Source organism: Branchiostoma lanceolatum, chromosome 15 (assembly GCF_035083965.1).
Source record: "Branchiostoma lanceolatum isolate klBraLanc5 chromosome 15, klBraLanc5.hap2, whole genome shotgun sequence".
In the NCBI taxonomy this organism is placed as follows: Eukaryota; Metazoa; Chordata; class Leptocardii; order Amphioxiformes; family Branchiostomatidae; genus Branchiostoma; species Branchiostoma lanceolatum.
The window spans coordinates 11,102,928-11,128,120 of NC_089736.1; the positions used below are offsets into that span (position 1 = coordinate 11,102,928).

The 25,193-nt window shown below is 42.2% G+C and overlaps 1 protein-coding gene across 6 annotated transcripts; it reads left to right on the forward strand.

Moving 5' to 3' along the window:
• Positions 1 to 328: 328 nt before the first annotated feature.
• Positions 329 to 22,543, forward strand: LOC136420745 (protein Wnt-9a-like). Of its 6 annotated transcripts, none has more exons than XM_066407838.1 (5): positions 330 to 705; positions 6,889 to 7,139; positions 8,640 to 8,678; positions 10,295 to 10,566; positions 20,492 to 22,543. In XM_066407838.1, exons 1-5 carry the CDS (start codon positions 596 to 598, stop codon positions 20,969 to 20,971), a joined length of 1,152 nt encoding a protein of 383 aa, XP_066263935.1. In that variant the 5' UTR covers positions 330 to 595; the 3' UTR covers positions 20,972 to 22,543. The 6 variants fall into 6 exon arrangements, with proteins under 6 accessions (XP_066263938.1, XP_066263935.1, XP_066263936.1 ...); XM_066407839.1 differs by having other exon boundaries at positions 338 to 705; positions 20,507 to 22,543; XM_066407840.1 differs by lacking the exon at positions 330 to 705 and adding an exon at positions 6,466 to 6,719.
• Positions 22,544 to 25,193: the final 2,650 nt, after the last annotated feature.

A 25,193-nucleotide genomic window follows, 5' to 3' on the forward strand; every position in this document is an offset into this window, starting at 1 on the left:
ATGTTTTGCAGTGTTCTTCATTCAACAGATGTCACGAACCGATTAAGGCTACTCGTTTTACTCGGCTCTGACATTAGGAGTTGTCAAACGACCATGTTCCTCCTTCGTCAACTGCACAGCAACAACCAAAAGAGCAAGATAACGGCGTGAAAGAGCGGCACTTGTACACGCTACATGTCAGGCTTGCGTCAAAGCCAGTCAACACAGTCCAACTACGCGAGAATGGTATCGCACAGAGGCTATGTCAACACCCCGGCATTAATAAGTAGTCGGGGCTAGCATTTTTTCCTCGGCCTTATCACCGCTCCGGCCCGTGTTCAAACTCATATATCAGAATATATGTCAGTCAGTGACGATTATAAAGTGGTAGGGAGATTGAGGGAGATAGAGAGGTACAATATCGGAGGACAATAGACACAAGAGGGCGTTCCTAGCACTGGTGCAACGTGGGTTTGTGATAAATTGTTCCGCCAGGGAGAGACTAAATACTGTTATCTGAAATGTCGGGGTAATATGCACGTTCTTTTGGAGGGAAGAGCGAGGTGGGGAAGTCCTGGCGTTCTCAGGCGGGGGAACGTTACTACGTGCGGCGGGGATGTTCCGAGCGTCGGTCGGCAACCTGACAACAAAGTCGCTCCACTCCCGCCCACTCCCCCGCCGCCTGACGGACATGTTTGCGTCTCGAGAACGTCGTTATTTGTACAGGTATGTGCCCAAATTTTCCCACTCGGACAAACAACTGCTTTTGTAGTCTTTCTGCACAACAACGCGTGTTTTTATAAACACGGAGCAATCCCGCGACAAAATGAACTCCAAACTCATTGTCCAAGGCGCAACCACATATATTCAAAGCGAATTAAGTGCCATAAGGTCAGTCACAGCTCGAGTAGAACTTTTCTTAAGGGTTGCTGTAAACGTGAGCGGTATCTCTGGAAAAAAATCAGTCCACTTTTTGTTAATTTGGGGGGAAGTCCATTAAATCTTAGTCGCACTATCTGAGCTCGCTTAGCGGGGTTTTTGTCGTCAACGAGCTGTGTGGGTAAACCTAGCGTCTCCACGCAAACACTGGATCAACACAGGACAAACAGCCGATAAGGGACACGTCAAAATACCAGACCTGCCCGATCGATTCGTATCGATTGCCCTGGAGGTTCTACCCGGGTGTCTGACGGCAAATAACCGGGGCAAAGTCGAGGGTCGCCCGACGGAATATAGAAAATCTCTCCCCGAAAAACAACGAGAACAAAATATCATTAGGCTAGACATCTAAAAACACACATTTAAAAGTTGAACATTTTTTTTGCAATTTGTAGACTCTAGAAGTCATAATTTTTGGTATTAATTTTGTACTATATACAAGGTCTTTCCGAAATCGACGTGAACAAAATATCATTAGTCAAGAAATTAATTCAAAAGCAAAAATATCAAAATTACACGTTTTGCCACTTGTAGCGTCTAGGAGACTTAAAGTGAAAGAATCACACAGATGTTTAGAAATTATTCCAAATAAAGAGATTTTTAGGCAGTTACTTTCAAAATATTTCTGAATCATCTAATTAAATTCAAATAAATTCATATTTTCATAATCAGTCTTTTAGAAAAATCTAAAACTATTGTCAGTCAGATATTCTTTTATTAGAAAATTTTCAAAATTATTATAAAACCCTCTTGGTGCCTTGGAATGGACTCTAGACGGGCATCACTAGCTTGCTTTCAAACTTGAGCGCATTTGATGATGTTCTTTTGAGAGTAATGTTGAAAATCTCAACAACTTGTTAGCATCCCAAACGTTGGGATGGAAACGTGAAAAACTATTTGTCAAGAGTTCAACAGTTGACGTTGTACCTAACATTCTTGCAATTTTTCTCCCTCAGTTCGGTAAAGATCAAACCTAGAACATATCTCGCATACAATAGGAAATCGTACGCACGAATCTAACCTAAACGTTGCCATATAAATATGCCACAAACACTCCCTGCAGGAGGCAAACGTTTTGCTCTTATTCCTTTTTTGTCCCACAAAAGAATTCGACCAGACACAAGCTACTGGGCTCAACACACCACACAAAAATGAAATTTATATTTAGCATGTCCTTTTGACACATTGTGACGTCAACGAACATGGTATGCACTTCAGTGGATTTTCAAAGAAATACCGAATCTGGGAGGGAAGAATTTTTTAAAACCACAGCTAAACCTGAATTAAAAAAAAAATGTGTTCGTCGATACATAAAAAATCGTCGAATAGTCGTCCTAAAGAGTTGACGAAATAACCACTGATAAAAGAAGACGGATGTGAATTTAAGAGCGGTGCGACGGAAGGATCATTCCACCTTTGCATGACTGATGATTTATCACGTTGATAAAGTGGCGTGTTGCCGAAATGATAAATGATTTATCACGTTGATAAAGTGGCGTGTTTCCGAAGTGATAAATGAAGCTCACGCGGTAATGTTGTGATAAGACTGGACCGGATATGGACATCACAGAAATAACTTAGTGAATTGCTATTGTTGTTGTTGTCACCTTGTAGTGCTTAAAAAGCAAAAAATAGAAAAAAACTACTTTATTAACCTCCTTGGTTGTACATAGGTTTCTGTAACGGTATATTTTCACAGGGAGGGGTCGCTAGCCCTTTTACGTGCTTAAACACGGGACCCCCGTTGTACGTCCCTTCCGAAAGACGCGTGCAGCCCCAACCAAAATGACCCCAGACCAGAATTGAACCGGGGTCTCCCATTTACCAACTGATTGGAACCAGGGGCCCAACTGTGAGGATTATGAATCTTTCCACAAGTAAACCTGTCATATAAATTGTCATATAATCTTTCCACAAGTAAACCTGCCATATAAATTGTCATATAATCTTATAAATAATATAATATGATATAATAATGTCATATAATGTAATGTAATATAATATAATATAATATGATATGATATAATATAATAACAACACACCCATTGTTATTTAACTGTATACCATTTTTATTATCAGTCCTATAGCATGTATATAGTTATTGTTATTCGTATTCGTAGATTGTTACAGTAATAAATGTAATAATCATTTACACAAACAGATCAATTTCTAATAACATTTCGAATTGACACATTTGATACGGGTCTTAATTTTCATGCTTTCGCCTATGGTGTTGTTTTTTTGTAGCTACACAAATCTATGACATTCAATTTAATTGAAAATCATAGTCTTGTCATAATAGTGGTGTTATACAAACAAAATCTTTCTGATTTATGATATCATCATAAATCATAAAGAGTTTGTTTGTTAAATACCTCTATTACAATGTCTGACAAGCGCTAGCATTTTAGTTTTCCAAATGTAGTTTGAAGGGAAGCTCTAAAGGTATTTTTTAGCTGTCGTTAGAGTTTATTCCTTCTTGGTGTTTCTCGTTATAGGAAATATCGCTAAATATCTAAAACAATATATTTCTCCTGGTGAGACGTCTGGACGTCTATATGCTGTTCTAACTATTCTAAAGATATTGTATAACCATTACTGTTATATAATAAAAACATAACTCTGCCCACGAATATATGTTGAAAAGGAATGTACGATTAAGGTATATCTATATTCCAATCCATACCCCCCTGATCTTTACCTGTGACAATTTTACCATGCTATACGTTCGCGCTATGGCTTTCTATGTACTTGTTTTATCAAGTTGTTTTTAATTGGCCTCTCAGCCGACACTTAAGTCCATTTCTTGCTGTTAATAGCGTGTCCTTTTCTGCAATCTGTGCCGAGTATTTGTTTTTCACACCGAATTAAAAGTTTGCAATGACTACATAATTACCGAGATAGGTAATGGCGGGTTGTGTACTTAACCCACTCCGGAGTCATCACATCAAGTGGGGTTCGTACAGGCGGATTCCTGTACAGGACGGTACGTTATGTACATGAAGGGGGGGAGGTGCGAATTCTTACTGCGTGAGGGAGGTACGTTGTGTATGAGGGGTGGTGCTGCTTACAGAAGCAATGGTTGCCCTTGTACATGTACATGTGAACGTTATTTTTAAAACCTTCTTTACAGCTACTATTCCGGTATTTAGCAAATTGACACTGGGTAGTATGGAAGCCTAGTGTCCCAACAACTGCACTCAAGGCTACCACACTAGTGTCACATCTACAACTGCAGTCAATGTATACGTAGCACACGACTTATTTTCCATTTTCGTTATTTCTTTGTCTTGTTGACCATCGCCGGATTGAAAGGAAGTTCTTGACGTTGAAACTTTGGGCTGCTTCAAAATCGTACCATTTTCAGCTTAGTTAAAGAGGTGGGCGTGCGCGTGAGGTCAGAGAGAAGTACACTTGCCTCACTAACGGTCTTTCCCCTCTCCTGGCAAAACAAGTGTCCTCAGCAGAACGACCATCGATCCCGGCACGACCGAATCGGACGTTGTAACGCTATTATCGATAACGTGGGGAGCCGGGCACCTCACACAGATAAGCGTAGGGCCGCCACTTGGCAACACGCCAGGCACCATCCACGTGCAGTTTTTCCTTTTTTTCCGTGGGTGGCATGGGGGCGAGAACCATCTAGTACAGTTCTGCATACCACAGCAAATTTAAGACATCGTTTCCATGCCAACGGCCTTGTTAATTGTCCCCATCCAAAGCGCTCACCGCTGCAGAACTTTTTTTTCGTGGGCGAAAGTGAGAGAGGAGCGAGTACGAGACCTTTGGGTACCCCCGGTGTCAGAGGGCCGGGCCGATGGCCCTTGATCCCCGCCGGGGTGCATCCGGGTGGCCCGGGAACAAGCTAAGTGTTCCTGTACCTGTCAATTTAACGCCCTGAAACTCTCCTCTCATGTGTACATGTAAAGTTTCCTCCGGACAACAAAAGGTTTCGGGTGTTAACTGGCCGCTCAGGAAGGTTCTTAACCCTCTCGCCTTCCACCACCAGTAAAGGGTCGACCTCGTCGGCTTTAAAGGTGCCTGCCAAGTAGGTATTGACATCGACCTGTGCACAACACGACCGACAGGTGGGAAAATAGATGTACAGGTCAACATAAAAAGGTGACAAGAAAATGCCTCATGTTTTGAGTACGCTAACATTCTGTTTGCTTACAACAGGACAACAGCAATTACATAATAAAACGTCTTACATACTAAAAGGAAAATCAGGCTAATTTTCCTCTGGATTTTTTTCTTTGCACAAACCCTACACCAAAAAAGGAGTTGTATTCTAGTATTGATTGCTTCCCTGAATTTTATTCAGCGAAATACAAACCTCTATGCGTGCAATGCCATATATCTTTTCCGTCGTACCTGAAAGCGGAACATAGGACACAACAACAGAACTAATAGCCGTTTGAGGCTTGTTGTAAATTCCATAACAGCAATTAACGTGTTGTAAATCACGAGTAGGGTACCGTGACCTCGTGTGGGTTAAGGTCAATGTTCTGCCAGTCAAATTTCTCACAGACGGTGTTATTTTGCTTGAACGTTTGTCGCAAACTTGTCGCAAACTAGCCTCTACCAGGCTCCAGACGTGGCTATAAAGAGTAGAAATCGGCCAAATGGACAGATAACACACCAGAGAAGTTGGCCAGCCGATTTGGCCGATTTTTATTCTTTCCAGCCACGTCTAGAGCCTGGTTGAGTATTAGTACGTTGAGACGAATCTTTTAAACAAAACGTCGGTTGGGGTGTGTTCAACAGGTGGTCAGTACATACTCGAACACTTGTCTGACAACCGATACACCTGAGATACCTGCGAACTTTGCCCTTACGTTTTTGTGTGATATTTCGTGCGGTAGGAACGTGTCTTTGTAGACTCCAACTCGCGTAGGGTCGGCGTCCAGGAATGTCCATCCCTTTTCTAACTCACAGGAAAAACCAGTCACAATAAACAACCCCGCCATGCCCGGCTCGCCTTTGAGGCTGGTGTTGTTGGTATCTGGGTGGCCGGGACATGGCCAGCCTATAACAGTAGCCGACACAGAAGGCACGCGGTCCGCTTGACAAGCCAAGCGGTAGACAGGAGTTCGTCCAACAGGTAGTGTGTCTAGTGAAGTGCGAGATGATGTTATCAACGTCCGGAGGTACCATGTCTGTTGGGGGAGGGGGGTGGTAGATCGTTATTATTACGTCCTTGTTTCTGGGAAAGTATGCCCGGAATTTCCCGCACTGAATCATCGCCAATATTAGCTATGATCGATAAAAGTGGGCGGAGAGAAAGGGTGATGACACGTACTGGTCGTGTGACAATGACGTTTTCTATTTTCGGTGTTCTTTCTGGTTCTTTCTCCGCTGCGCTCAGACAGGCATAATTTTTCATGTGTGCTTTGTTTGGGCGGGGTGAATTATAAATTTGCTCAGTGACGGGGGTCGTGCAATTTTGGGTCGGCACAGGTAGAGGCATGTCCGGTATGTCGTCCCTGACCACAGCGCTGCGGTGGAGGGTGGTTTCTGCTTTTGGGGTGGGGGTGGGGGGGATCAGAAACCGCCCACTGGAAACTTTCAGCCAATGGGATGTGTTGTCGCTGTGCAGAGCCCAGGTGACACCGTGTATAATTAATTACACAGTCGTCATGCAGTAGTGGGCTCCAAGATAAGAGCGACCCGAACCTCGGCGCGATTACGAAATATGTGCAAGGTCGGACTGACAAAATCATGTCGCCCGCTAGTTGCTTACTTGGAGTACTTCTGCTGTGGGACCTGATGCCCGGCCCGGACGCCCTATCGTACTTCGGGTGAGTGTCCCCTCGGCGCCTCCTCGTGCCCTCTCCCGCCGGTGCCCTCCGACAGCACCCGGCGGTCCCGTGCTCAGCCCGTAAAAACCGTGTAAACCCCGGCTCCGGCTCCGTTTACAATGTATACACATAAATCCGCGATTTTTCATTCATTCGTCCTCCGTTACAGATTAACAGGGAGGGAGCCTCTGATGGTGCTACCGCTAGGGGTGGACGATATCAACGCTCTCCCGCCCGTCAAGATCTGCGAGAGCTTCAAACTGAAGAGAAAACAGCGGCGAATGTGTAAGAGGGACGCCGGTGTCGCCGAGACCCTGGTGGAAGCCATGCATATGTCAGCCCGGGAGTGTCAGCACCAATTTCATCACGAGCGGTGGAATTGTACCCTGGGCAAGACAAGACTGAACATGCTCAAGAGAGGTAAGTCAGCGTCAACATACACAACACAACAACATGAAACGTTCCCCCGGTATCGGCGGCATCTCTCGTGCTAACTACGATGATTTATGTACACCGGCTCGCGCACGACCACGCTGACTAGGGCTCGCCACCGTGTTGATGGTTCGTTAGTGGCTGGCCATCGCGCGGTCGGCTCGAATGTCTCCCTCCTGATAAAGTATATACAGTATCGTCGCGCGGTGTTTTACACCTGTAGGCTTCCCCGAGCCTTCACAAACACCGGACCTCCCGGTAAACACACTGTAACGCCGCACGGCACGATTAAGGCCCGGCTTTGTCGGCTATTTCAGTACCGGGTGTTGGATTCCCTGCGTTAAATCGTCGTCTGATTCGACTGTTGCTGTCCAACATGCACCTACGAACGTCCATGTAGTCTACGAGTTACATGCCTCTTGTTAAATCGTTAAATCGTCGTGTGACTCGACTGTTGCTGTCCAACATATACCGACGATCGTCCCTGTAGTCTACGAGTTACATGTCGTCGTAGTCTACTATACAGCGTGTAGCAATGTCACCTCTCACAAAACGTACGTAATGCTTGCAGGCGACTCACGGAATATGGTGACGAATCCTACCGTATTGAGACGTTTTCCAGTTGTTGTGAAACGTCTAACATGTTCTCTAGGCTAGCTTCAAACAGACACGTGCCACGAAAAACAACTGAGCAAAATGCTCATCAAAAAGTACTTATAGATATCATGAACTTGTTTTGTAGCAACGTTTGATCGACTTTCTGCCATTTTGTTAAAAACTTGCTACCACATAAGATAACCCATTGCGATTGCTATGCTTGGTAGGCATTTTTCTCGGTCAACAAATCCCCGCCTACACAGTGGAATTATTTTGAAGGGGCAAAGACTACATTCTATTGTGTTTTTCTGGATGGACCGACACAACGTAACAATAGACTGTGACTTCAACTTTAGCCTTGGCTTCGATCTAATCATAAGTCGTTCAAAAATCATATCATTTTGTGAACAGCAATGTCTGTAAAAATGATAAACACGAATCTTAAAACGCTGAAATATTTGCTGTACTTTCTAAACGTGTTTGTCGTAGGTAGCGAGCACGGTTACTGAATAAAAACTAGAAAACACACACTAGAAAATCGTTCAAGTTCGTTCAAAGTGCTTGCACTGTAAAGTCTGAGGTTGTTCCACCAGGCTGAACCTCTATTTATTTTCCTTGCTGTACTCACCATGCTTGCTTTTGGCGGTGACGCTTTCATGTGCAAATAGTTACGTGGCTTGTCAGATCTTTTAAGCGCCTTGCGTGTTTTCCCCGATCATCCCCTTGTATCCTACACGGTCTTGTATTCTAAAGCACGCCTTGCCTTTTCTTGCTAACGCTTAAAAACTGCGTCATAGTAATTGCACTGGCAACAGGAGCTTCAGATGCGTTGTTTAGTCACCCCATTGGGAAAGAAATCATTTTAAAGTTTTAAATTGTTCTGATTTCTAGATGTCGCTGAGGGGCGAAAACGTTCACGCGAAAGAAACCGTGAGTTTCGTCTCTTTTGTTGTTGTTCTGCACGCTTTTTTTCTTTGAAAACTTGTAATTGGTCTAAATTACCGTCCCAAAAGAGCTATGCGGTTTGCAATTTGAGTCAAAGCAGAAACGAGAGACCGGCCCGCAAAGTCACACAGAAACCAAACCTTACCGAAGGCTCCTTTTGATCAGTATTCAGAGTTGAAAGACGCGGGGGAAAATGAAGGGTTGCCGCTTATTGTTGGCGGCTGTTTTCCCTTGTAGCTTCGCAGTTGTCAGAGCATGTGTTCCGAGGGAAAACGTTCTACGAAACACTCGATGCTAAGAAAACAGTGGATAATAGGCGGGATTTGGGGGGATGTTATGTACCTATCTTCTTTTAATCCCGCCTCCGCCGGAGTAACCGTAACCCGGTCCTTCCAACAGTGCTTTCTCCTCCCTTTTTTCAAGCGCAGTGACTTGTCACAATCTGTTGATTACCTGGTAGCGGTCTATACAGGCCTAGCACGACCCATTGTGACTACAATTGCTGTCCAAACAATGGAGTCCCGGGCTTTTTAGCGCCCAGACCAAGCGGAAAACGATGTTTATTCGATCCCCTTAAAAGGCCGCCCTCCCCCTCTTCGTAATGTGTATATGTGTCCTGGTGAAACCTCCTGAACAAGCGATGATAAGCAAGTGATAAAGTCGTTATCGCAATTGTGTTAATAATTGCAATTTGCACTGTATCTTTTAAGTGATTTACCTGTATATATCATCTGAGTTGTGTTAACGTTCACGACATAAGTGCTTTCTTCTCAATTTTTGCTGTGCTTGCTTGGTCCACAAGAAGATGTCAGTATAGGGTCTGTAATTGTTACACAGTAGCGGATAAGACAAATAAGATATGTACTATGTAAATATATGGGGGATACATTCCTAACAAATGCGTAAAACAGGCATGTTCCGACTGAATTTGCTATTCAGTATTGAATACGTACATGTGTGCCTTTTCTGAGATAAACTGCGATGTTCATGTACATGTAGAAGACTCCTATGGTTACATATCTCTGATGGTTAGACGGGGTTTACAAGAAACAGATTTCTGGGTTTTCATGGTTTAAAAGAAACCTTTTTCTGGGTTTCAGGGTTAACAGAAGCTGTTCTCTGGGTTTTAGGGTTCAAAATAACTGTTTTCTGGATTTACAGGGTTCAAAGAAACTTTTTTAGGGTCCAAAGAAACTGTTTTCTGGGTTTACAGGTTTCAAAATCTGTTTTCTGTTTATTAGGGTTCAAAGAAAGTGCTACCTGTGTTTTCAGGGTTCAAATAAACTGTTTTCTGAGTTTACAGGGTTCAAGGAAACTGTTCAGGGTTTACATGCTTCAAATTAACTATTTTAGGGTTCAAGGAAATTGTTTCCTGGGTTTACAGGGTTCAAATATACTGTTTTCTGGGTTTATAGGGTTCAAGAAAACGTTATTAGGGTTCAAGGAAACTGTTTTCGTGGTTTACATGATTAACTTAAGTTGTTTTCTGGGTTTCAGGGTTCAAAAAACATTTTCTGGGTTCAAGGAAACTGTTTTCTGGATTTGAAATAACTGTTTTCTGGGTTTACAGGGTTCAAAATAACTGTTTTCTGGGTTTTCAGGGTTCAAGGAAACGGCCTTCCTGTACGCCATCTCGTCGTCCGGGCTGACCCACGCCCTGGGCCGAGCGTGCTCGAGCGGGAAGCTGGAGCGGTGCACGTGCGACGAGAGTTTTAACGACATCGACAACCGCGAGACGTGGCTGTGGGGAGGGTGCGGGGACAACCTGAAATATTCTCGGAAATTCGCGCGCCAGTTCCTCAGTATGAACAAGGCGGAGGAGCAGGACCTGAGAGCCGCCGTGGACAGACATAACACCAACCTGGGAATCCGAGTGAGTACCATAGTAGAACCTATCTCCTCTATTATATAGCACTGCACGAAAAGTGAGATTTACCAATGGTGGTAAATTCAGGCAAGTCTTAGCCTCCATAGCAGGCCTTTGGGGAGCCAAATGGTTACGGGCTAGCTGCACAAACGACCCAGTACAAAAAGAAGTCATCAGCAAAAAGTGTATTATAAGCCCAAAAAAGGCCCCAGAGAGCCTGCTATGGAGGCTAGGCAAGTCTGGCAATAGCTGCCATTTTGCAACATTTACATTTGCCATTTATGACATTTACCACCATTGGTAACATGTATGAAAACAATAGTACTGTCCTATCATTGTCCCATTTCTACACTGTTATGGCAAATAAGATGGCTACAGGACATTGGCATTTGAATGGAAAAACACAAATATCTTATTCTCATTTTATCAAAACACCTATTAACAATAAATCAACATTTTCCTATGTCACAAAATAGTATAACCATATTGCAACCTAGCACTTTAAGCTTCATATCAATACCTGTAAGTTAATGTCGACGCCATATGCATATGAGCAATGCATTCTCTAACAAAATAATGTAACATCCATGTCACTTCGCTACTAAACTTATGACATGTTTTTTCATACGCAAATCGTAGGGCAGGATACGATTTTCAAGTTGACATTATCAAGATACAGCAAAGTGTGGATTGGATGATATTCGTAAAAGCTGGCAAAAAAAATTATTTGTTCTTGTTATTTGGGTCCCTTGAGATTGCAACATTTCTTGTAAGTTGAGGACACGATTTCCACACAAGTAAACATTGATATGCGACAAAGTTGATAATAACCGTAAAACCTCATTAAAAAAAACATATTTGTTCTTGTTATTTGGGTCTCCAGCCCTCCCCTTTGGTGATTGGTGCATTTCTTGTAAGTTGAGGCGGGGGAATAGGAAGTGATTTGCTGCAGACTAGGAAATCTCTCCACTAGACTGGGGAAACTCGAGTGATGACAAGTTGTCCAGATAATGAACAGGTGTCGTTTCCTGTGGGGGTGAGGTCCTAATCCGGGTTTGTGTGAAAACCACATCTTCCTAAAGAAAATGAAAATAAAGAAGTCCGCCCTGGAAATAGCATTAAGTGGTTTAGCAAATGTTGAAAGAGAGATGACTGTTTCTTGTACAAACTCCGCGGTTTAAGTTTGTTACGTCAAGGAAGTCGTTAAATGTGACGTGTCGCGATATTTTGAATGACTACTGTTATAGTAATTTGGATTCATGTAGAAAGTATGTATATAAATCACACTTAAGTTGTGTGGGGTAGTTTTTTTGGGAGGATTCACGTAGAAAACATCTCTATAAGTCACATGTTATTTGTATGTGGTACTTTTGGGGCAATTTACGTAGAAAGTATGTCTATAAGTCGCAATTTATTTGTATGTGGTACTTTTGGGGCAATCTACGTAGAAAGTGTGTCTATAAGTCATATGTTATTTGTATGGGGTACTTTTTTGAGGATTTACGTTGAAAATATGTACATAAATCACACTTTATTTGTATGGGGTCCTTTTTAGGGGGGTTAAGTAGAAATCTATATGTCACGAGTTATTTATGTGGGGTACTTTTGGGGGGGATTCACGTAGAAAACATGTCTATTTGTGTGGGTACTTTTGAGGGATTTACGTGGAAAGTTTGTCTATAAGTCACACGTTATTTGTGGTGGGTACTTGTTGATCGGCTCCTAGTTGAGCCATAATAATCTCGCCATGATACCCATCACACCTCACCCTGCATGACTGCGCACTGAAGAATCTGACCCAAGAAACAATTTCTCAGCCCCGACTCTCCCTTTTCTGATTAGCCTATCGGTTCTTAAAGTCTTTTACACATATCTGCACAAGACAATTAAGGGCAAATCCTCCCTTTTCCTCTTGAAATGGTTTAATTTTGGGGGTAAGATTAGGGTGACTTTGCGGCGGTATGTCCAGCAGGTCGGATTGAGTCGGCACGGTTCGGGGCGGCCCCAGGCCCGGCTCGATGGGCGACGGCCCGGCTTTTGAGAGAAGCGAAAATATTTTTCCAGTGGAGGAGGAGTGAATAAGTGTAGTCAGGTGTAGCAAACAGAAAAACATGGGAAAAGTAGCCGTTTGGCTTGGGTTTCGGTGGCGTCTATTGTTGGGCGGTTGGCTGAAGCACTGCGCAGTTTGCGTAGCTGCCGTGCGGGGATAAAGGCAGGGGTGAAGAGGCGGCTGGTTGGTGAATACGCCGTGTTGTCGGTAATTGTATTAAAGACAGCGGGTAATCCGACCCACCCAGTCACCAATTGGAATTGTTGGCGAGTCGCCATGACAACGGACGAATTTTTTGTCAGACGATTTGACAGAGAGAGAGAGCGCAAATTGGCAACTCAGGCGGGTGTAACTAAGAATTCTTTTGTGTCTTCTTAAATGAGAACCCCAAAATCGAGTCGCTTTCAAACTTCTTTGACGTAAAGAGTGACTCATACGAATAAAAAAGAACAAGTACTCGCTATAGATGAAGTATAGAGTTTGAAATCGTGTAGAACAATATGTGCTAAGTCTGTGGGATTGTCCTTGCTTCCCTGTCCGACACGGTTGCCCATCCAGAAGTTGTTCCTATGGATCTTGCATGCATGCTTGCCCCGTGGCATCGCCCTTGGGGGCCAAACTCTCAAATTTCCTCTCGGAAAAATTCCGACCACTCTTGTTTTATCCTCAACGATATTTCTACAGTTATAAACCATGTGGGGACCTTCTCTGCACGGCCACTGTCAAATTCTCCCCAAAAACCTTTCATTTTGAATTATAGTTGATGTTGAAGCTATGAAAACAAATGTGTCTAGTCCAATGTAGCCTGTACATTTTGGTGTGTTTGCGAATTAAGTCATAGATTTGCGTATTTTTCAGCGACACAAATATAATTTTTTTTACATATAAATAATATTTTTCAAAGGGGTGCTAATATCGAACGAAACCACTCTGAAGGAAAATACAATAAAAAAATATGTTCTTCCAAGGACATAAGAAACTCGAAAACGAGAATGCGACACACGTTTTTAGATTGTAAGAAAGGAGAAAGGGGATATATCTATGTAGAAATAGCAGAAACACATATATGGGCTTCATTTTCGTTAAATCTCAGCTTAAGTCGACGTCTAGTTCATGTAAGACAAGATCGCTCTTTAAAAGAAACACAGAGAAAAATACAAAAGAACACATATGGTAAAATGGACAAATACTTTGTGGGCAGAAGCCATTTATATGTTTAACGTAGTAAAATGTTTGAGGTAGAAGTAGCTCTAGGGCACCGAAAGATACGATCTCTTTTAATTTTGCAGAATTGCGAAAAATATATATTGTCTGTTTAGGCAAGTAGGTCTGTTTAAGAAAGCCGAATTAAGCTAGATAGGATAAGAAAAGAAAGGCCGGCTATGTGCCTAGAGTAAAAAACGAGCTAACGCTGGTGGTTGAAAGAGAAGAAAGCTAATGTTCTTGTTTATAATCTGGTTGTAGGAGTGTTGAAGAGTTGTGCCTTTGTCGGTAAGACGAGAGTGGTACATGAACCGACAACAAGCCGCGCAAAACGAACACAAATAACGGACAACTGTCAACAGTCGGGGTCCAACCCTCAACATAGCTTTTTTGTACCCTTTTCTGTACAGGGCAAAGATCATCGGGAGTATATACTACACAGGGTAACTGAACGTGGTGTTTTTCACGTCCCTATAGCGGTCAATATCTTTTTGTTAGAATAGCGAACAGTACCGTGTTCGTAACTGCGATATATTGGGTACATTTTGCCAGGTTAAAACAGGCACTTTTCGAATGTATATAATCAATACATAAACATAAAAGTTAGGTTTTTGATATTCAATATTACAGTTATCAAGAACAAATAAATGTCGCACGTAGAAATGATTGTAAGATTTTTTAGATTTATATTATGTGCAACTGGACAAAACTACTACGTAAGGCAGCTTATGGGCACTGCATATGCTCAAGTTGGCCTGAATTGGACATTCCATTTGTTTGGTTTTGCATGTGTTTTTTAAGCTTCTATCAACGCTTTTTGCACTATAAAAAAGAGGAATGTGACAGTTGCTAGGTTACTGTGTGTCAAACCAATATGAATATAATGGAGTTAGGTAGGAGTGGGGGAGGGGGGTGAAACATCGATCTTTGAGCCGCACCTGCCAGTTAACATTTAACCACCCTGCTATTTTCGTACATTGTTTTTATAACTCAGTACATAGTGACAGTACACAGGTGTTTTCCACCTAACACTGGCGTTTTTTATTCTCAAAATGTCGATGATTTTCCTTTTAAAATAGTCATAATTTTTGTCGACTACCTACCCCTACCCTGAGAAAGTTCGTAACTCTCTACAATAGTATTTTTACATAAATCATATAAACAAGAGCCTAATATGGTATATTGTATATCCAAATATCTAAGGAACATGATCCGTAGTAAGTCACATATTGAACGACATTTCGTTGGTTAGCTGTCATAAGATTACTGTCCAAAAACAACTGACGTTTTTGTAAGCTTGCAAAACTAGACAGGGACAATTATATATCCTGCATTATCGCCCGCCCAAAATAACAGAACAAACAGGTGTCCTTATCATTGATAAATTGCAGCATACTTCAGCCGCTTGATAACGTCGTTTATCATGGGCGTACGAAACGAAGAAACATTAAATCTGACCTGAAATGTCGTCTGATTATCGCGTTGTCGTTCTGTTCTAAAGAAGATTGGTGATATCGACAAATTAGGGTATTTGGGGGCACTTAAAGTCTTGTCTATGCATCGTAAATTTGCATTCAATGGACAAATAGTACATGGCAACCCAAACGAGGCTGTCTAGCCCCCCTCCCCTTTTTTCGGAAATTCCATAACAACTGAAGATGCACATTTCCTGCCCACCAGCACTTAACAGTTCACAAACACACATTCGCCTCCAGGCCCACCCTCTAGCTGTTTGGTTTTAAGCTTTTTGTTAAGCTTTAAGTTTAGGATCCATCAAAAATAATAATGGAACCGAATAGCCAGCCATATATACATCAACATTGTAATTACAGCCATTGATAATATACAACCTTCTATCAAAGAGATGTTCAAATAAAATCTGCAAAAATCTATACAAAGGGACTTTGGTAAAGTGTTTCGGACAAACCCGTTAGCAACTTTGAACCTTCATGTTATGACCTTACAAGTAAGATGTACAACGTATATAAACTCGGCACAAAAAGTTTGGAAACTTAACTTTGGTCGATCATATCTCCTTTGTTTCTTGATCAATTTCAATAATTTATATATCATAACAAAGCTTGTGTGATTTTCTTGCCCATGATACCAAACTTAATATGGTTGTAAATAAATGCAACGAGCACCAGACCTGCTTCTGCGAGCAGGTCACATAAAAAAGTGCCCAGATTACCCTACTAATGTCAAACGCTCAATTCAGTATTTTTTTCTGCTGGTAGCATGCGGCTTTTGTACGAGGGTAATATGAAACTTAAATCAACAAAATACAGTAATATGAAAGCCAAGGATAGTCTCCATCCAAAAAAAAAATGCGTAAAGGAGCCTTAGTTATGATGAAGGTGGCTTAATACTGAGTACACAAGCCAATTGTGCTGTCACCACAGCCCGGCACATCCTCCTCATGCTTGTCACCAGTTTTGTTACGCGGCCCCTGGCTATTCTTCCACAATGAGTCGTCACAGGTCGACAACTGTTGATCATTCTTGCATGCACAGCTCGCCCAATCTGATCAGTGAAAACAGAGTCTGACACTGTGTTCAATTGTGTTGAGATCTGAGCTGCAGGAAGGCCATTCTAATTTCTATCCTCTGTATTTCTGCATCCTGGAGGTGGTCTGAAAATGGCTCTCATTCTGTATGGACGTGCACTATCATCTTGCAGATCTTGCATATTGCAGAGGTAAGGATCTTGGAAATGTGACTGGATGGAGAAAGGTGTCTCTATGTCTTGACTCATCGAGATTGCTTAGGATGATTAGCCTGGTTTTTCCTCTGGCAGTTAACGTTGTACTGTCCCACACTATGACACTGACTCCAACAAAACAATCAGACAGTCTATCTGTGCAACAGTCAGCATAGGGTTCTCCGCGCTGCCCCCACACTTTCATTTACCCATCCAACAGTCTAAATAAATCTACTCTTATCTGTAGCTGTGAACATAACATTCCTCCACACACTGTTCAATTCACGATGTGGACAACACCACCACAAATGGGTTTGGAGCTGCGCTGAGTGTTTGACACTAGCAGGGAAATTTGGGCACTTTTTTTCTACAACCCACTCGCGTAAGCAGGCCTGGTGCTCGCTCCATTAGATTGCAATTACAATAAGTTGGGTATCATAGGAAAGTAAATTACACAGGCTTTCCAACGATATATAATGCATTGAAATTGATTAAGAAACAACGGAAATATGATCAACCAAAGTAAAGTTTCCAAACTTTTTGTGCGTAGTTTATATGTAATACATGTACATGTATCTTCTGTGTCGAAGCTGTCGTAACATGGTGACAGCGGTGGGATTGATCGATGTGGATACGTACTGGCAAAAACTTTCTGTTTTCATACTAAAAAATATAGTTAAGGGTCTGCTTTCTACAATCATGCCCACAACAAGACCAAAAACTACAAGTTTGGAATCCATGAACGGAAAACAAGGCCTGATCTAGATTAAAAACAAAAACATATCGAAATATCACATGTTTATTACTCCAAAAAGATCGACTAGGGCATCCTATACCAACACATAGTCGGCCCCATGTCGTAATTAGGTCGTCCTACAGACGAAATGATGTCGCTTTCGAGTGATCTCCTGACTTTGAGACGACCATGTCACTCTTCACACGGTGCGTGTTGAAGACGGAAACCCAACCCTAAATCGCCACAACTTTTTAACTAGTCATCACACCTCAAGTCTTAGGGAAGGGTCAAAACTAAATTGGTCTTATCAGTCGCCATCTCCAAACGTCTGACAATAACAAATCATCTTATGTCTAAAGACTCTTAGCTTCGTTCAACACTTAAAAAGAGTAACTTATAAAGACACTCAAGTTGTGACGTCGTTTTCGATAAGTTGGGGCAACCTATGACTTTTTATGAAGTTCAAATGTATGCAGAAAATCCAGTCTTGTCTGTCGTTAGCATAGTTTAAGGCATCAATAAATTAGGCTATTCCTAAACAAGTAGGGATGAATGAATTGTGGTATTTTTTGCATTTCTGGCATAGCTTTTTGTAGCTCTGATATAGACATTTTGTAGCTCTTTTGTAGCTCTGGTGTAGCTCTTTTTCAGCGTTGGTGTAGCTCTTTTTTTTAAGCTTTGGTGTAGCTCTTTTGTAGCTTTAGTGTAGCTCTAACATTTTAGCTACCGTATCTACATGTACATAAACAAAAGACGGCTAAAATGAATTTCAGATGTCCAGGCATTGGTGACAAAGGTCACGACAGCCCCAGACATGACAATTGTCCCTTTGAGAGGAGAAATAATCCCAGGTTTTATTTCTGGAACACTCGGTGACGACAAGACACCGAGATACCATCGTCTTATCTTAAGCCGCGTGATTACGGCGGTCTCGTATCGCCATATCGCCAGGGAAACTGCCGCAAAGATACGCGGAAGAGAACAACAAACAAGCAAACAAACAACAAACAAGTGCATTAAGTGCTTTACTAGCTATCGACACATACTGTCATATCGTTAACTTCTATGAAATTAGTAATAAACGATCAGTTATCGTTTTAAACCATTCATTTGATGGGACGTTACTTCTCACGATTGACAAAAACAAAATTGAGTGATGACAATAATTTAGTCTATACCAGACTAACTACGGTGGCTACGGGAAGAATATGTTGTCAGCATAAGTTTGGTCACCAGATAGCCTGGATGCCAGACCCCCAAACTCTAAAATACCCCCACACGATAGAGTTTGGGGGTCTGGCATCCAGGCTAGCCACCAGAGGGTTTGACTGAAATGTTAATTTTCCCTCGGACCTGCTCTCATGGCTAATTATTCCCTTTTTGCTAAATTCTACGATCTATACCCCCGTAGGAAGGCCTGATGGAGGCTAACAAAAATTGGTATGTCATGACATATGCAAAATGCTACCATTTCCTTCATCCTGACTAGAACATCGGATCGTCCCGTAATATTAATCTAGAGAACCTTAAGTTGGCCTGGACCCTGGATCCATGGACCATAGATTGAACATCACGTTTTTCCCCGACCCTGTCCGAAGTGACGAATCAATCTTCATTATGACTCATCAAGTCGCCCTCTTAAAGGACGGAACCGCTCCTTATCATCTAAAACTGTTCCGGTCTTTGTTTCTGCACTATTACCAGGCGGATGTGGGTGGGGGAGGGGGGCACTGGCATGCCCGAAGGGGGTCAGTCCCTACCGGACTGACTACGGGAGAAACATTTCCAGGAGAGTATCGCCACCGTATGTTTTCTTTTGCAAGCGCAGTCTCCTATGGGAGAAATGTTAACCTTCCCGTGGACTGACTCTTCTGGCCAATTATTCCATTTCTTGCCGAATTCTACGATCATATCCGCGTAGGGAGGCCTAGTTGAAGGTAGAAGGGGCACAGGCATGCCCACGGGACATAGTAAGGGAAAAAACCCACCAATAACATGATCAATCAAAGCTAGATACTCTACCTGTCACCTCGGACACCTGTCTCTGAGATCTTCATCCGCGAACAAAGACACTTAAGTTGTGATGCGGTTTACGATAAGTAAGGCAAAATGAAGATGTCTACAGTCTTATCTTAAGGGGGACCTGATTAAGTCTTCACGCTTACGTTTCCGTTTTGGGTGCTACTCTTAGATTAAAACGACTCACTGGATCGAACATACTCTTCAAGCAGAGGTTCGATAGCTGTATTTTGAGGTGTTTTGGACGTGTTTTGGACGTAAAAATCCATCCAGAGCCGAACATCTGCTTGGAAAGTATACATCCAACAGTTTTTTAGCTGCAGTCTTTCCCAGGTTGTTGTCCTTTGGTTTTAAACACATCTATCTTTACACATTCGAAAAATTTAGGCAGAGATGACCTCAACACCATAATGAAAAAAATACATTGTTTCACTCCAGCACCAGTTCATAAAGTGAAGGAGTCAAATTTGGGGAACAAACAGTAATATTTAAAATTGATATGGACTTCTATATGCTTCAGAAAAATCAGACATCTAGACATACGGTTCAATATCTGATGAGGCACCTTCTATTCGGGAATAAGTACTTTAAACGTTTGACGGAAACGCTGAAGAAAAACCAAAGGATATTTTGTACATGCCCCTATAGTTTTCTCAAAACATATGCGAAGATTGTGAGGATGTTAGTTTGAGGAGGTTTAAGAAACGTTGAACTTGGTTGAGGCTTTCGCTCGTGGTTGCCAATTAAGAGATCGGCATGTGTTCTTTTTCTTTAAGTAGTGTGTTAGGTCTTTCACCAAGTTCTTAAGGAGTCTTAGGCTTGCCAAATAATTAGCATACTCACGTCATCCAGGGACCACAAGTGCTGTGACACTGTGTTAATTATCCAAGTGGAAGCACCGCAGAATTCACGTCTTTGGTATGACCTGGACGGGGATTGAACCCTCGACTTCCAAAATGATACATACTGCTTTCTGTGCTAAGCATTCAGTACTAGTACTTACTACCGATAGTATGAGAAAGAGTATGGTAGTTGAATGCACCGTGTACTAACCCCCTGCTGTAGGACATGCACAACTGTGTGGCCCAAGGGCCATAGAAAGGGAGATGTGCGCCAACCTATACACCGAAAGTTGTGGAGAGGAGTATGATTTTTAATAACTGTTGGTTCCATCACTAACACTCCCTACTCACCTCCTAACAAAGTATATTTATTTAAAGAAGTCTGTTACATATCAGGTGGTGCGCTCCCGGGTGAAGACGACGTGTAAGTGTCATGGCGTCTCGGGGTCCTGCAGCGTCCAGACGTGCTGGAGACAGCTCGCACCCTTCCACGAGATCGGAGACGTCTTAAAGAACAAGTATGAGAAGGCCATGAAGGTTGTCAGCATGACCAACGGTGCTGGGGAGAGAGCGCAGCTCATGAACGAGCCCGTCGGGAACGAGGCGCCCAAGGGCCCGAAGAACAACGACATGGTGTTCGTCGACGAGTCTCCGAGCTACTGCAAAAAGGGGAAATATTCGTACGGGACAAGAGGACGCATCTGTGATAAGGAAAAGAACTGCGACAGCATCTGCTGCGGGAGGGGGCACAACACACAGAGCCTGATCATCAAGAGACCCTGTCAGTGCCAGGTCAAATGGTGTTGTTACGTCGAGTGTAAAGAATGTAACACAAGAGAAGAAATATACATGTGTAAATAACGCTTCTAATAATCCACCACTGTTTCTATCTTTCTCAGTTTCGTGAGGCTCAGATATATGTATTATTGTCACTCGTTTTCTGTACATATACTTTTCAAAACAGAATGTGTTGTATACATATTCCAGAGAGGTTAAAGATGAGAGTAATAGTGTAGAAAAATGTTGTTTTGAATGTTTGGCTTCCGCAAAGGAAGGTGTTGAAGACGTATTTATTTATCAGGAGGAAATTTGTGATGTGTAAATGTGGAACGTTCTGTATTTTCAAGGGAAAGATTCTTTATACACTGAATGTCATGAGAAAACATTGGCTAAAACAGCTTTTAAAAAGTGCAAATATATGACGCATGAAAAGTTAGGATAGCTCTATTTTTGTTGAATTTTCCTAGCCACACCCTAACAAAGTTTCGTGTAACATGTTTAACTTTCCGCCATCCAAAAATAGCTATGCACTTTCGCTTCATTCTGTTATTTAAGATCTTGCGTTGCATACAATTTTGTAAAAAAAATGTATAGCATACTAGTACATTGGTTGCGCGAGGATTTGGTTTGGATGTATGAGAAAAATGATTTGAAGAAAATAAGGATCTGAATGACAATTTTCACGATTTTGTACATAATTACCTATTGTGACGTCACGTCGCTGTGGGACAGCCATTTTGTGATGACTATTATGGGATGGCGACGTTGTGCGCAGCCGCAAAAAATATGCGCCTGCGCACTGGGTAGTTGTGGAAAATTCCGCAAAATTTCTTAGAGAGAAAGAGTAGGAGACATACGATCGAGCCGTTTGATGGTTTGGGATATCATTTTAGTATATAGATACGCACTTACAAGCGTTTGTTATTGTCACGAACGTGTTAACAGCCAGTAGATCACTGTGTATATACATACATTTGTGTAGTTATTGCATCATTAATGTGGTGAACGCGAAACTGTTTCTGTAACAACTAAATTATCTTTATGCTGAAGTCGTTTACCGACCGAGTTTGTCCCCAACACTACACTACCAGCCTGCCTCCAAATTTCAGGACTTGAACAAAAACTTTCTGCCAGTTTTCTTAATCCAAAAGGAAAAGGAACATATTTTTTTCGGACGGCAAGAAGGAAAAACGAAAGATTCTGGTGAACGAGCTATAGCAAGGAACTTCAGATGTAAGTTAACAGAAAGAAATCTAAGAATCTAAATATTAACAGTTTTGACTTAGAGCAACGCCATTAAACATTGGGAGTGGAGGCGTGATCTAGTTGAGGCGGTGGGTTCCAAAAAGTGACTATGAAGTTTTAAATGATGAAACAAAAGTAGACAGAAAAACCTTCCAACCCCTTTCTGCCCTTTAGAATGAAAATAGCCCTCACATAGTCTTGACATTGGTCAGTGCTTTGTTGGTGTACAAAGAGGGCACCCCCAGGATACAATTGATAGGCGTGCAATTCTTTTAAAGAATGTGTATTTTCCTCTGTTGCTGTTTTTAATTTATTTCATGGCTGTGTCTGAGCATTTTCTTGGTGAGAGGGGCCGCATTTTCTAAGATGAACTGGAGAAATGTAATAAATGCATTCCTTCTCTTTTTATACCAAGGTCTGGATTAGTTTCATATTTTGTTAACATTTTTTTTCATATTGTTACTTCATATAATAGATAAATCAATTGAGTGAGAAATGTGTATACACATAAGCACACACAGGCACACACACACATGCATGTATATATTTACTTGTCTATACATAACATTATATGTACACACACACACACACACACACACATTCATATACATGCACGTACGCGAATACACAGAGAGCGAAAGAGAGAGAGAGAGAAACTGCAACCTTCCATTGATTTCGTTATCACAAGCTCTTAGCATGACTTAGGTTTGAGATCGAAAATCTATTAGAATGCCAGGACGTTGCTAACAAACACATCTTAGTGGTCAAATAGTAGTCTCTTGCGTCAGAAGTTTTCTAATATCAAAGTATGATCGAAGTAACATCAGTGTCAAATATGCCTCACTTGTCTGTGGCTTGTAGTCAGATATGTAACACTATTGTTCAACTCTTTCGTTGCTTGTCGGCAAGTATGGACGCTATTTTGGTAATTCATATAACATAATAGCTCGGAAATGCCAGGATTCTCTCAAATTCATGACACATTCTGGCCGTTGTGTCCTCGACGACGTCCGTCGAAAAAAGGCGGGATTTTTCCTCATGACGTCATCATCAGACGACAATGATGGGATAAAAAAAGGGGACACTGTAGGCGCTTTCTTGTTGGAAATTTCCCACGGTTTGGTTGAAGAAATCCCGGGAGGGCACGAGACGCGCTAAGTCCCTGCACGATGTGCTGATTTCGATCGATAGTATGGCGCAAAGTACACAAAATAAACAGCAGGTCTTTGATAAGGCTTCATTGTTGCCGTGACATGCCAGGCCCCAGAGAGCGATCCATCAAACAGCTTAGTTTTGACAGCGAGCATTTGTACTATGTGGACATCAAAACAGCCGAGCGAACAGAAAATACAATTCGTGTATATATAACACACGGAAATAGTCTTCGCACCCGCACTTATATGGGCAAGGGGAGCTTGACGGATTCGTGCTTTTTCGGCAATGTTCGTCCAAGATCGCGACTACTTAGGTGGCCATTTCATTTAAAGGTACTCTTTGTAAGATTTTGGCACTAAATTTTGAAATATTCTTGAGAACAAAATTTCCTTATGAATGACATGTACAACGACTTTTTAGCATATCTGCATCATCATTTCATACTTTTGGTGTTTATGAACTACAATGTGCTAAATAAGCTACACAAGGTCCACTGAGTTTCTATCAACTAGACATGAAACGCTTTGACATAGATGTTACCTATGTTAAAAGATATGGCCATCAAGCGCATCAAGAGCAGTTTATACAGTTACCGCCATAAATTGACGAGTTTTTATCCAAACAATTTCAACAATCCAATCAGATTTCGATCAAGAAAATACTAGCTGTCAAACTACCGGATTGACCAGTATTACGTTATCTTTATTCCACCGTCGGGAGAAGTTTTTGTTTCTCTCGGGGTAGCGATGGAGAATGGCGGGAATGCGGCCGGGACAATTACGCAAGCACGCGTGGAGCCGACCCCGTGGAAACATGAAGAGACGGGGCGAACAAAGAAACGGGTACCACACATGATGAAGTGATATTAGCGGAAGAAAACCGCCCGTAGCCATTGTCTGTAGATATGTGGGAAATGCGGGGAGTGGTGCTAACACTGGGAGGGTATGGCGTTCTGCGCTCCGTTGCATCTCACGGTTAATCAGTGAGGAAGTTATTGGTCACCGTACACCAGGTGTTTTGTTTAAGGTGAAGTTTAGGGAAGCGCGCTTTGTGGTTAGGACCCCCTTAAGCGTTGTCTTCCTCTAACGACAGTGTAGGTAGTCTCTACCAGACTTACTGCGCCAGATGTAGGGAGAATATTTGCCAGGGAAGTTTGGCCACTATAGGGTTTCATTTGCAAGCTCCGCGGGGGAAATATATACCTTACCGTGGACTGACTCTACTGGCCAATTATTCCTTTTTTCACCGAAAAAAAACCCCGTAGGAAGGCCTGGTGGAAGCTAGTAGGTACTGTAGGTAGGTAGGTTGTTCCATGGCCTTTTTGAGGCCGTAGGGGCAGTTGGTTGTTATTCACTGTATCTCGTGCACGGTATTTGGAAGACGGAGCCCATCCCTCTCCTTCGAAGCTTCCACTACCTTATACCTCCCCAACCGAAGTCAGGTACCCATCTTTACACCTGGGTGGGGTGAGGAAAGTTGTGTAAAGTGCCTTACCCAAGGACACAACATCGGTGACATGTCACGGGATTCGAACCCAGGATATCTGAGTTCTGGGCCAAACACCGTAACCGTAACACCAACACGATACCACGACAGTGTGTAAGATATCGTCCACAGTTTACCATCTAGATATTTTCTACAGACCAGCCAATTACTGAACAAAATGAGTGACTACAGGTTTCAAGCTAGGGACATGAAAGTCTTTGCCAAGGCGTTCTGCGATATATGTATCGTAATAAAGCTATATTGTTTTAGAGCAAGATGTCCAATTCATTGATAGAAACGTATCAGTTTACCTGTGACAAATCTATAACTAATTTCAGTGCTCTTTCTTCTAAAAGTTCTATGTAACAACTTGCAGTTGATCAAATTCGTTGGTGACAAGCCTACAAGGATTCATTAA